Below are 13,247 nucleotides of genomic sequence, written 5' to 3' on the forward strand. Positions count from 1 at the left end.
CCTGAAAAGTTTGACGGACTTGGACGGGTTTTGGACACTAGGATTTTTTAAATAACCCGCCCGATTAAACCGGAAAAGCCCGAATGGGCAGAGAATTTAAAACCCCGACCGACCCGACCCGATGAATGACATGAACCCGACCGGCCCGACCCGAACCGATTCCCACCCCTCAATGTGATCAACTTCAATTGGGTAAGGCATTTCCCTCTCCACATAGTCTAACCAATTGAAGTGCCACATTATCGTTCGACTGGTTGTCGATCGATTCCTATTTTAGAGCCAGTTAGTATTATGGCATGGAGGTAATTCTCCATTAAAAGTTTTGATCACTACCAAGTTACCTACAAGCACGGAGTTCAAAAATTGAATCACCCCTCTAAGGATTGTGTTGGCTTATATTCGTATTAAGGAAAAAAAAATAACCAGTTTTTTGGGTTAAAACAACCCAAAACCCTCTTCTATCTTTTTATTTCGTAAAATGGCTCATCTTCTTTTTCCCCCTCTCTATCTCCTTCTCTTGCTGACAAATAAAGTTACTTGTGTAACACTAGACGAGTCCTAAAAAAGTTTGAATACGCAACACCAAGTATTTATCTCTCTCAAAGATTATAACCTGTGTCCATTGAAAACAGTCAGTTCTATCAAATACGTTATGTGAGGTGTGTATGTCAACATAGATAGATATAACTTAAAACATTAAGTCAACAAAAAAAATCTGTTTTAGTAACACAATTCGGTTTATAACCCCCTCAATAAACTCACAAAAATCAAGTACCACAAAGTAAACTCTAGCTGAAATTCAAAATGAAAGCTACAATGTGAAAATAATCTTAAATTAAATGAAATATTTAGTAACCTAATCACAAATCCACAAAATTCTAAGAAAGAAAGTACAAGATTTAGTAAGCTTAGTTTAATGAGCAAGATAAACAACGACAACAAATATTAAACAAGATCAACAACCAATGATAGTAACGATAATAAATAGTAAGTAAGAACAAACCGAAACAAACCTAAGCACGTAGAAAGAGACCGAGAGAGTGTAACTTTGAAACATATTTATGAGAATGATAACATAGTTTCTGTTTATGAGATCTTTCTTGAGAGATTGTTTAATTTGCATCCCACACATAAGAGAATGACAGTTCCTGTCAACGAGGCTGGCTTAATCTCAAATTTGACACCGAAGAAATCTCTGATGTTTCTCAATGTTTCAATAGCATAAGGTGAAAGCTACTTTGCTTCACACATTGCTAATTACTTATTTTGACGCATAATACTTGTAATTGTCTTACTTGTTCATTATCAACTCATTTGATAGTGTCTGCTTAGTTTGACAATCGATGTTTAGTAACTTTTGATCTATTATACTTATTTTGACACATTATATTTAGGATTGTCAACGTTTGTGTGTGAAGTTAACTAACCTTTCATGCAACTTACGTAGTTTAGTTTAGTTTTATTTGTTTCCTTATTTCAAATCAATTCAAAAAGCCCCATATTAGTTTTTTCCTTTCCTGTTAGATCTAAGATTGTTAATGGCACCTAGCTTAGTGGACTAGACTCACTCGTATACTTGCGGGTAGCGACCTTTTTTTACTTAACCTCCATGAAAGCTTAACACAAGTTTTCTCTCTCTAGAAAATAAGCACCAAATCACAAATAAATAACAAGCAAATCACCAAGACATCAAGGCAGGAAGATCACAACCAAAAACTCTAAGTTTTCGGGCCATTATAATGGTTGCAATACCCTAGAAAAATCTGGTCAGATTTAGTTTCCTGCCCAAGAAGCAACTCGACCGAGTTGTTTTATGCCCTTCCCGTGGACTGGCCCTTAGTCCCGAACCAACCTTGTTGAATACCCGAGTCGAACGAAGATCTCAAGCAGTTGTCTCGGGCCTTACTTGGTGCTACCGTGAAGTTGCTACTTATCCTCTTGGTTGTGTCGATCTAAGCTTGGTAGGCTTAGTATGCTGGCCGACGTAAGCTTGGTCGGCAACTCGCCCTCTTCTTGTCTCTTCAAGATCAAATTTCAAACCCTAGAAAACTCTAATTCTTTGATCTTCAACTTGCATCCTCTCCCAAAACTCCTCCGTCTTTCTTGATCTTTTTTATTTTTAATCAAAACCCTAGACATAAAAGAAATGGTGCCTATAAATTTCTTCATTGCTTCTTCTTTCTTTAGACTTTTAGGCTTTGGCCTCTAGTTTTCATTTAGAAACCCCAGGGGTGTCTTCTTCTTTATGTTTGGTTATAGTTTGGGCTACCATGGCTTTGAATTGGTTAGTCCTACCAGGCAGAGCTTTGTAATTATTGGGCTAGTGATGCCTTTTGCATTTGGGAGGTGTGTTGCTTTAGCGTGCCTGACGAGCAGAGCTTGGGACGCCACCTGTTTTCCGACCTTATTACGTTGTGCTTGTTGGTTTTGAGCCAGATTCGATTAAGTTTCGAATACGACTTCTCCTTGATTTATTTTGAGTTTCGAATAGGACTACTCCGTGATTTTTTCTGAGTTTCGAATAAGACTCCTCCTTAGTTTATTTTGTGTTTCAAACATGACTCGTCCTTAATTTGATTTTTGAGGTTGGAATATGACTCTTCCTTAATTTGATTTTTGAGGTTCGAATATGACTCCTCCTAATTTGATTGTTGATATTCGAACATGACTCTTCCTCAATTTAATTTTTGAGGTTCAAATAAGACTCCTCTTTGATTTAATCAGAATTTTGAATATGACTCGTAATTATTTCTCTATAAATTGGCTGACCATTACCGAATGTAGAATTAATGAGAGAAAAAAAATTAAAAGATGCCAACACCAGTTGTTTATTGGCGACATGACGGGAATGTAGAAAAAATAGTGGTAAAATCCAGAAAAAAAAAAGATAAAACAGAAAAAAATTCACTTATAATTATATCTCTATAAATTGCTCTAACTACACAAACTACAGTTGGTTAAAAGTTTCACTTATAATTAGGGTGCTTCTAAAAGCACTGGGCCAAAAGGCCGTTAGCGGGCGGCCAATTCGTTGACTCGGGTCAACGATCGTTGACCCGAGTCCTCTATAAGCACCGGTTGTTAACGTGGGTGACGTTCACCTTCGTTTGCTTCTTCCAAAACAAAAGGAAGCCCAATTCATTTTTCTTCCATAACAAAACCCTAGAAAAGAGTGCAACATTCTCTGACGACAACACCGACACCTACCGGCGACCACTCTTTTATTCAGAACCATCAATCCGAGTGATTTGTTCATCATTCAACTGTGTTGTATCTCCTTTATATCATTTTTTCAAAAAAAGATAAGGAGTTAACCATGGAAGTAAGGGAGTTCTAAAATTTTGATTTCTACATTGATTCCAACCCTTTCACCTAATTCCGAGTAAAGAAGTTTCTCATGAGGTATACAACCATCCCCGACCTTTTTTTTATGTTTCAATACGTATTATGTGGTTGTTTGGGAAAAAAAGTGAAATCTCGGTTACGTGAATGGATTGAACCAGTCCGAGGTATTTCAGCCTAGAACGAATCACCTTGTCCGTTCAGGTGTGAAAGGTCACAGACTAGGTAGTCCGGGGACTCTCTCACACCTGGACGGATTACCTGATCCGTTTCATTCTGAAAGGGCCCCGGACTGGACAATCCATTCCATCCTGAAGATTTTTTTTTCTTTAGGAGATTTTTATGTTTTTTCACCTTTTGACAGACTCCAGACCTTAATATTGCTCCTATTGAAGATGAGTACCACGTCGAAGAAAATCAACGTTCAAATGTTGGGTGTCAATTTAGTATTGATATCGGTGAATATTTTTTGACAGAAGATGTTTTTCAAACTCGAGAGAAGTTCATCGGTTGGGCTAAAGAAATTGGGAGAAAGCATAAGTTTGTAGTATTGATCGACAAATCAGGTAATAGAAGAGGTGGAGAGAAACTCGGTTAGAATTATGTTGCGAAAGAAGTGGGAAATTCCGTACATGAAAAGAAGGATTTGGTTCCAAAATCCCATCAACCACCCATAAAGAAAAAAAAATCGAGTACCACAAAATGTCAATATCCGTTCAAGCTCAAAGGAATATCGTGGGATAATGACACGTGGAAAGTGACAGTTGTGTCTGGAATCCACAACCATGATGAGTTAGCTGAAAGTCTTCTAGGTCATGCATATGTGGATAGGTTGAAACCCTATGAAAAAACTGTTGTGAAACGTACCAACCCAAACTCTTTCTCAAATTCATGATCAACTCAAGGATAACACATCAATATTGAAAATCATTTAGAATGCACGGGCAAACATACGAAAGAAAAACCAAGAAGGAAGGAGTTTGATGCAACAAGTGATTAAGTTGTTGGTGAAACACAATTACGTCTACCATTTTTCAAAGAACGGAGATACTGATGAGGTAATAAATCTATTTTGGGCACATCCTGATTGTATTCTATTATTACAGAGTTTCCATACCGTGTTAATGCTCGATTCCACGTATAAAATCAACCGATATAAAAAGTCATCGCTTGAGATTGTCGGGGTAACTTCTATGTTGAAATCCTTCATCGCGACATTTATTATTATGGATAGGGAGGCAACTAATGAGTACACATGGGCCCTTAATTGTTTGAGGACGTTATTCCCTCCCAACTAAATGCCAAGTGTAGTTGTTACTGATCGTGAACTTGCACTAATTAACGTCATTGGTGAAGTCTTTCCACATGCTCAAAAGTTACTATGTACTTTCCACATCGACAAGTGTGTGGTAGCGAATGTCAAAATCAAACAAGGATAATTGAATGCTTTTATGACAATGTTTCGAGCTATCATGTATGCTGAGACCGAAAGTAGTTATAATGAGGCGGTGGAAACATTTATCAAGTTTTTGTCAGGCGCACATCATAAAATTATTAGTTATGTTCAGAATACCTGGTTGGAATTGAAAGAGAGATTTGTGACTGCCTGGACTAACGGGGTTATACACATGAGAAATACTACAACAAATCGTGTGGAAGGTGCTCATTCCAAATTGAAGAGATATCTATGTAACTCCGAAGGTAACTATGTTACGTGCTGGGAATCTATTCATATCATGACCGAGTGAGACAGGTGAAATTATAGCATCTTTTGAGCGCAGTCATAATAGAGGTGAAGGAAGGCCATCAAACCAAGTTTATGAAAGAGCTACGTGGTTATGTCTCGCACGCTGCATTAGATCTTATGGTGGATGAGATCGACCGTGCAAATGGGATTGACATTAACGTTCAAAATTGCGGATGTGTTCTTAATGTATGTCTATGGTCTCCCTTGTGCTCATGAGATGGTATCTTTGATGAATCGAGATAAGGTATGTCTTAAGGACATCTTTCACCCCCAATGGACCAAACTATCGATTAACTCGACTCCGGAGATTTATAAGGACCTCGGCACATCACATGAGATGGAACACGTTTATTTATTGTGGGATAATTCGAGTGGTCCTCAGTGGTCCGCAATACTTGAGAAGTTGAGGGACATTTCTTGTCCGATCCTGACAAACTTGTGTTTGTCATTGCAACAAACAAAGACCAAAGAGACTCCGAAACAAAGAAGAATGAGCAAAAAAGAAAAAGAAGCTGCAAAATCTACTAAGAGGAACCCATCTGCTTTCGAATATGCCAAGTGTGTTGGTGAATATGTTCCCTCTCCTCAGACAGTACCTAAGTTAACAAAGCAACCAAAGCAACCAAATCCAGTGTTGAAAGATACAAAGAAATGATTATGTTAGTTATGCATCACTTCTTGGATGACATTATAGATGTGTCAGGCGATGGTCATTGTGGGTTTTATGCCATTGGTAAAGGACTTGGGTTTTCCATAGAAGATGGTTGAAACCAAGTCCGCGAAAATGTCATAGAAGAACTTGAGGTACGTCACACACTTTACAATGATATTTTTGGACAAAGAGATTACACTCTGATATTAAGTGTCCCGAACAACTTCAATTATACATGTCCGGATGATTGGTTCTACAGTCACCCGTACACTAGTATGGTTATGATGACTCGCTACAATTGCATATTAGTTCATTTGTGTTACGATTGTTCGACAACTTTCTTACCTTTACACAGTGGTCCATGCTCTGAGGGTTATAAAATTGTATGCATTACATATAATGGTGGTCACTTTATGTCCATTCAACTCGCAAAGGAATCTCTACTCCCTCCAATTGCATTGTGGGCTAGGAATGCATCGCTAGAGGCAATGGGTTGACCTGAAATTGTTAGAGATAGAATCGAGAATGGAGAGAAATTTTACCCCCATGTTTGGAGGGAGCCAAGTAGTAGTGTGATAAATTCTTTTAGATTGATGATTAACAAAATTCCTATTATATATACTAAAATTAGAAAATAATATTTGCTTACCGGTTTGTTCCAAATCGTGAAAGCAACATGATATTTGAAACACGGTAGCAGCGTAAGATCTGTCGGACCTCCAGAATACGGATCCGAGACTGAAGATGACCCCCCTACTTCTGTTTCTGTTGTCGAAACAGAAGGTTCTTCCTCTGAAGTTTGGTTCTCATCTCATCTTCTTCGTTGTTGCTTACCACCTCTTTCACTCACCATTGGAGGAACACGGGATTCCATAATAACTAAAGGCAACATATAATGAAGATTAGAGCGACTGAAATCCTACGATTAGAAAAAAAAATAAGCATAGGTCACGGACTCGGACAGCCGTGACGGACTGAAAGGTCACAGACAGGGTAATCAACGACTTTTTAGCCAGTCACGGATTATCCTATCCGTCACGGACTGGGAAGTAGTTTGTTATGGTCTTCAATGTCACGGATTGGGTAATCCGTGATCAGGAAGACCGAAACGGACTGGACCAGTTTGTTCGATACGTAATAGCAAAATCATGAAGTAGTAAATCGAGCTAGGGCAGACTCAAAAACTTGACATAAAACCCTCTAAATGTGTTCGAAATTATAGTAAACAACATTCTAAACATGTTATTCTATTCTATTGATGTCTACAACCATTCAATCAACAAATTAATTCAAGAAAATCATAAAAATTTAGGGTTTTTGAACCAACTTTAAAGGAACAAATCGAACCTGATTTCTACTTCGTCTTCACCAAATATTCGTTGATTCTTTACCTTAGAGTGTAGAAGGACTGATTTAGAGAAATATTTGACAAAATCGAGTGAGATTACGAGAGATTAAGTGAGGAGATTGATGGAGCTTCGGTTTTGAGCTTCAGAGAGAGGAAATGAAGGTTTTTCCTCAAATTAGTATTCAAATTGTGAGATTTGGTTGGAGGTTAGGGTTAGGTTAGATGAGACCGGATGTTTACAAATGAGGCCGGTGCTAACAGAGCCCGCCCGCTAACCGCCTTTTGGTGGGGTGCCTTCACAAGCACCCTTATAATTATTTTTATTCTCATTCCGTCAAAAGGCTAGCAAAAAAAACAAGAGAATCCCCTCCAAAGAACAACGGTCAAGTTTCCTCCACCATTTATTCCTCTCGCCGATTTGTTTTGCCGGTGGGTTTTCAAAACCAGCACAAGAGAAAGAGAGAGAACTAGTAGTATCTTAGAGAGAGAGAGAGATTGGAGATGGCTTATGCACCACCAGTACCACCAACAGTAATGGGTTCATCGTCAACTAAGCGGCAAGTGAAGTTAGAGAAAGAATGCGAACTAAGGATTGAAGTAGGAATGGAAACCCCTATTCGTCTTCGTCTATTATCCGGTACAGCTGAGATTTTCGGCTCCGAATTACCTCCTGAAATTTGGCTCACTTTTCATCCCAGACTCAAATTCGCTGTAAAAATTCACTTCCCTCTCTTTATTTAATCTCTTCTTAATCATGTCAACTTTATGCATAAATATCGGATTTTGATTTAGAGTAGTAGCTAAATTGAAAATTTTGGATTTTGATTAAGCATAGGATTCTTTACGGATTTCATTGATTGTGTTAGGGTTTTCAATTTGATGAGTATTCAGGGTTTTAGGTAGACTAGATATATTTGGGTTTAAGCTGAAATTTGTGCTTACTTCTTAAGTGGTTTTCACTGATGAGATCAGAGGTGAACTTCACAAATCTCAGTAGTTTACACAAAATTAAGTGGTAGATATGATTTTCGTCGAAATTGAAGTGGTGGGTCAAGACAGTGAGTGATCAAGCAAAGCTTTTTCAATTTTTATTTTATCAGGGAAACTTAGAATGCAGTCTGATGAGCCATTCACTATTTGACCTCCCAATGAGATTTAAATTGGTAACGGTGTTAAATTCTTAGTAAATGGATATATGTTTAGCATTATAGCCTTCAAATGACTGTCGACTACGATAGTACTAGTGTTATCAGAAGAAAAGATAACAATTTAGGAAGAAAAATGGTGGATGCCTGAAAAGCTGGACATAATCTAACGAAATCTGCTGTGGACGGCCGGAATTCACCCAAACTTCTCTCTCTTGATTAGGTGAAATCTGGCGTCCATGTTGGATTCAGGGCACATTTCACTCTTCTTTTTCAGATATCCACGGTTGATCTAGGAAGAGTTCATGATATCCAGTCGTAAGATCTTTCTTTTGTGGTTTTAGTGCACTATCAACATTTCAGTCTTTTCTCATCTATTTTGCGCAATCCTCTTTATGAGTCAATAATCTTATTAGTTACGATGGGTTAGAGGTATCAAATTCTCCCGTGCAGTAAAATATGGACCTCATTTCATCAAATGCATGCCCCTTTTGAGTTATATTTGATTGTGCTAGGAACTGCAACTGGTTTTCGATATATAGGAGTTACAATCTACATTAAGAATTAAACTCGGTCATGGTATGTGATCAGGTTTTTACTTGGTATGGAGCCACAATCGAAATCGATGGGACCACTGAAACGGATTACACTGCAGATGAGGTAAACCTTCTTTCTGTATTATCTGATGTATGATAATTTTGGCACTTGTGTTATCACTACCAGTGAAATAGTTTTCTATTTATGATTTGTTGTTGCAATATGATATTTTCTAACTGTTTGGTCTAGACACCTATGATTAGCTATGTAAATGTTCATGCTGTACTGGATGGACGAAGAAAACGCGCCAAAGAAAACTCAAGCAATGGAAATGATTCTTCACAGGTATTCCCATGATGTACCACTATACCTATATAACGCAAATTTCATCTAACACTAGGTGCCCGGATGTGACACTAACAATCAACAAATAGGGAAAATAAGTTTTTCGCCAGAAATATGAATTGTAGCTCTCCTTTCCCCCAACCCCTCGTATTTCTCTATTTACCACATCGCACTTTCAAACAATCTCAAGTCTCAAGAATTATGTTTTATGGATATGCCAACATGAGGCGCTCATGACGATGATATATGCTTGCCCTGTGTATATATATACACTGATAAGTGTGTTTTTAATGTATTGGACACATGCATTATCTCCTGCTGATATCAAATTATGATTTTCTTAATGATTCAGGGTCCCAGGGTAATTGTTGTTGGACCTACAGATTCTGGAAAGAGTACCTTGGCAAGGATGCTTCTTAGTTGGGCAGCTAAACAACGTTGGAAGCCTACTTTTGTGGATTTGGATATTGGTCAGGGGGCTATAACTATTCCTGGGTGTATTGCTGCTACCCCAATTGAAATGCCAATCGACCCTGTTGAAGGGATCCCTCTTGAAATGCCCCTTGTTTACTATTATGGACACACAACACCCAGGTAAAAATCAGCTGGTGCTTTACTATTTCCAAATTCATTTAGCTTCAAATATCACGTGCCAACTCAGCTACTCTATTTGAGAGGGATTCAATAAACCAATTGTCACCGCATCTCGGTAATAAATTGTGTAATTTGTATTCAACTTAACGGGTGTTGTTGATATGTCACCTTACAGTGTCAATTCAGAACTGTACAAAGTTCTTGTGAAGGAGCTTTCTCAAACCCTCGAGCGACAATTTTCTGGCAATGCTGAAGCTCGAGCTGCTGGTATGGTGATCAATACTATGGGGTGGATAGAAGGAGTTGGTTATGAGGTATAGTTTCTATATAAGGTGTATTTACCTTTATTTACAAGTGAATATGTTGACTAATCCATCTGTTTACTCTGCTGTGTTGTTCGCAGTTGCTTCTTCATGCTATTGATGCATTCAACGTTAATGTAGTTTTGGTTATTGGTCAGGTAAACTGTTCTTTGGTTTTTTGTGATCATTAAAATGATAAGTTCCCCATTTTAACTCTTACAAATCATAATCACTAGGTAACCCACAATCCCATATACTAAGTCACTTCATCACTCAAACTGGTGTTCAATTAATTATCCTTTTATGATATCTGAATGCTAAAATCTTCTGGACTGAAGCAAGAAATATTTTCTGCGGTTCTAGCCAGTCATCAACTTTGACTATGAGACAATGTTAGATGCCTCTCAGAAGGTTAATGTAAAAAAGTTTACTTTTGATATGTCCGTGGGACATTTTTCAATGCTGGTTCTACCTATCTCCAATATGTTCATAGATTTCCTGATTTTGCCTTCAGCTTTAGCATATACAATCCTTTCTATTGACTGAGAGTTCTAGATATCTACTCAATGTGATTGACTGGAAGTGTGTAAATATGTGATAATGATGTCTTTCTTTGTCTAGTTATTTTCTCCTGTTTTCCAGTGAGTTCTTTTGTATAGTTTGGTTCAGCGGCTCAGCCCTTCCGCTATCTTTAGCATAAACTGATCTTGGTTTTGATTTACTTCGATTTATCTATTGTCTTCTATGGAAACATTATCTGGTATTGCGTAATTGATTTCTTAACAAGAATTTCTTATGAATCTAGTAGATCTAATTACTCGTTGCCCCCAAAAGCAGTTGTTAGACAACCTAATCTTAATTTGTTTGTGTGAAACTCTCTCTAGGAAAAACTTTGCAGCATGCTTAAAGATGTTCTGAAAAACAAGTCAGTGGATGTTGTGAAACTTCAGAAGTCAGGTGGTGTTGTGTCTAGAAATCCCAAGTTTCGACAGAAGTCCAGGAGCAACAGGATAAGGGTAATATGCGAGCTTTTTAACTTGTTTTATTCGTGGATGAGATTTTGCATTCTTTATGTAAAGTTTCATTCCTTTATTTTGGCTTTTTCATCTTTTAGTTCTTATTATCATCGATTACTTTTCGTAACAAAAGTTAACTGCATGAATGGGCATAAGTGTTCTTTGTTGATGTACCTTTTATGTAAGAAAAGTAGTGAGCATCACATAGAAGTACTGATACACTAATAATGGTATTAACGTCTAATGCTGTTTTTTGGCATGGTTTCTACTTTCTCCAAATAACTACGCTGTTCTTTACTTCTTTCCTACAAGTACTTGGGTCTTGCTACTTTTTTTTTTAAGATGAAAGGCAATAACATTAACCACAAAAGAAAACAAAGTCGTTATAGTTTGGGAACAAAAGAAGGTATAACATTCCATATTTCTCTTTGACCATAACGTCTACCCCGTTTAGCGAGAGCATCTGCCTGGACGTTGACTTCCCTAGGAACATAGGTGAAGATGATGCCTGTGAACTGATCTTTCAAAGCTAACACTTGATTCAAAATCTTCTTGGATTGCCAATGTAGCCCTTCACTATTACCATTTATGAACTGGATCACCGATAGGTTGTCACTTTCAATATGAACATGATCAATCCCCAGTTGCTGTGCCCCATAACATACTACAGTGGATTGCCATGCTTTCACATTCTTCAGCATTTTGGCCGCGCACTGTGTCAGCAGCTGCAATTATAAAATTTGCCTCTTCATCATGAATAATACATCCGATACCAGCTGGTTCAGTTAGAGTGGAGAAGGAAGCGTCGACGTTGTGCTTTAGGAATGGTGTCGATGGAGGTCTCCATTTTTGTGTCTTTGGTGTATTCCTGCATTCTTTACTTGAAATGAATAAACATTTTATTGATGATATGGAATTCCTAGGAATACTTCTACGGCGTCGAAAATGAGCTCGCTCCGCATTCAAATACCGCAAATTTCAGTGATCTGTTTGTCTATCGGATTGGTGGTGGACCTCAGGCACCTCGGTCAGCTCTACCAATTGGAGCGGAACCAACAGCAGACCCAACAAGGCTGGTCCCCGTGAATATTAGCCGTGACCTGCTCCATTTAGTCCTTGCTGTTTCATTTGCCCAAGAACCCGATCAAGTTGTTTCCAGGTAAATTAAGGCCATATAGAGGCTATGCTTTTTTCCTTCAGTTTTCTTATTTCTATAATAGGTTGCATTTAGATTTCAATCCGCGATACTCTAATATAGAGTGCCATAAAAAATGTTGGATTGTAACCTAAAAGAAAACTACTACCCAAAGTCCCAAACTCAGAATAGTTGGCTTAATACGAATGGTACGTTAAGCCAAAAAAATACCATCTTTTGTTGTTTTTGTGAGGAAGTTGTTTTATTCAATACCAATATCGAAGAAAAACCACATATGAGACCTGATTTATTTTCTTGGTATATATTTTCAAAATATTACTTTCATGAATCAACAATACCTATTTCATTTACTGGTCCTTCTTCTTCCTCAAAGATGCTGATATAACTACATATCGTCGATGCAGTAATGTTGCAGGATTCATTTTTATTACGGACGTTGATATTCAAAGGTAAGATCTTAAACAATATCCTTGAATCCTGATTATGTATGTTTCATGTGAAATTGAGTGTTTGGTTATCTGCAGGAAGAAAGTTACATACCTTTCTCCAGCTGCAGGTGATCTCCCAAGCAAATATTTGATAGTGGGGTCTTTAACATGGATCGAAACCTGAATTTTCTAGAGCTCCGACTCCGAGCATCTCCGATGTTAATGTGGTACTTCTTATAATCCGCTTCAAAAACATTTTCTAAAACTTACTTCTGATGTATCTGCAAATTCTGTGGAGAGAGAAAGGGAGAGAGGGCAGAATTTACATTCAAATGTCTTTCTTATGTCATAACAATATAATTATTTATGAAGTCGAAAATTTCAAGAAATATTCTTAGCAAATAATGAATATTTTATTTTCTTGCTCAAATAATGAAATATTTAGTCAAGGTCGAGTGATTGGACATAGTAATCCTTTCAACAAAAAAAAAGATTGGACATAGTAATCTTATAAAGATATAAGGATATATATTTAAAATATAGATTGGGTAATTTTGTTATATATCGAGAAGATATTAAATTACGATAAAGTTATATCACATTTCAGTATAAATAGACTATAAACAAGTTCAAAA

General features: G+C 37.4%; 1 protein-coding gene across 4 annotated transcripts; it reads left to right on the top strand.

Annotated features, from left to right (window-relative positions):
- The first annotated feature begins 7,119 nt into the window (after positions 1-7,119).
- On the top strand, positions 7,120-13,061 carry LOC147542974 (protein CLP1 homolog). 4 transcript variants are annotated; one of them, XR_015223155.1, is made up of 11 exons: positions 7,400-7,800; positions 8,826-8,894; positions 9,021-9,116; positions 9,469-9,710; positions 9,886-10,024; positions 10,114-10,170; positions 10,897-11,028; positions 11,952-12,187; positions 12,589-12,633; positions 12,709-12,927; positions 13,011-13,061. XR_015223155.1 is itself a non-coding variant. In XM_086632962.1 (10 exons), the coding sequence occupies exons 1-10, from the start codon at positions 7,591-7,593 to the stop codon at positions 12,794-12,796; spliced, it is 1,314 nt and encodes a 437-aa protein (XP_086489088.1). In that variant the 5' UTR covers positions 7,120-7,590; the 3' UTR covers positions 12,797-13,001. The 4 variants fall into 4 exon arrangements, 2 of the variants coding, with proteins under 2 accessions (XP_086489088.1, XP_086489089.1); XR_015223156.1 differs by having other exon boundaries at positions 7,427-7,800; positions 9,035-9,116; XM_086632962.1 differs by lacking the exon at positions 13,011-13,061 and having other exon boundaries at positions 7,120-7,800; positions 12,709-13,001.
- The last annotated feature ends 186 nt before the right edge of the window (positions 13,062-13,247 follow it).

The sequence above is a fragment of the Eschscholzia californica genome, unplaced genomic scaffold, assembly GCF_041429995.1.
Source record: "Eschscholzia californica isolate CP2 unplaced genomic scaffold, dmEscCali1.0.p SCAF_4, whole genome shotgun sequence".
Classification (NCBI taxonomy): Eukaryota; Viridiplantae; Streptophyta; class Magnoliopsida; order Ranunculales; family Papaveraceae; genus Eschscholzia; species Eschscholzia californica.

Coding starts and splice junctions, on each gene's coding strand:
- LOC147542974 (XM_086632962.1), top strand. CDS start 7,591: ATGGCTTATGCACCACCAGTACCACCAACAGTAATGGGTTCATCGTCA. Junction 7,801..8,825: donor ATCCCAGACTCAAATTCGCT/GTAAAAATTCAC, acceptor GTATGTGATCAG/GTTTTTACTTGGTATGGAGC. Junction 9,711..9,885: donor TATGGACACACAACACCCAG/GTAAAAATCAGC, acceptor GTCACCTTACAG/TGTCAATTCAGAACTGTACA.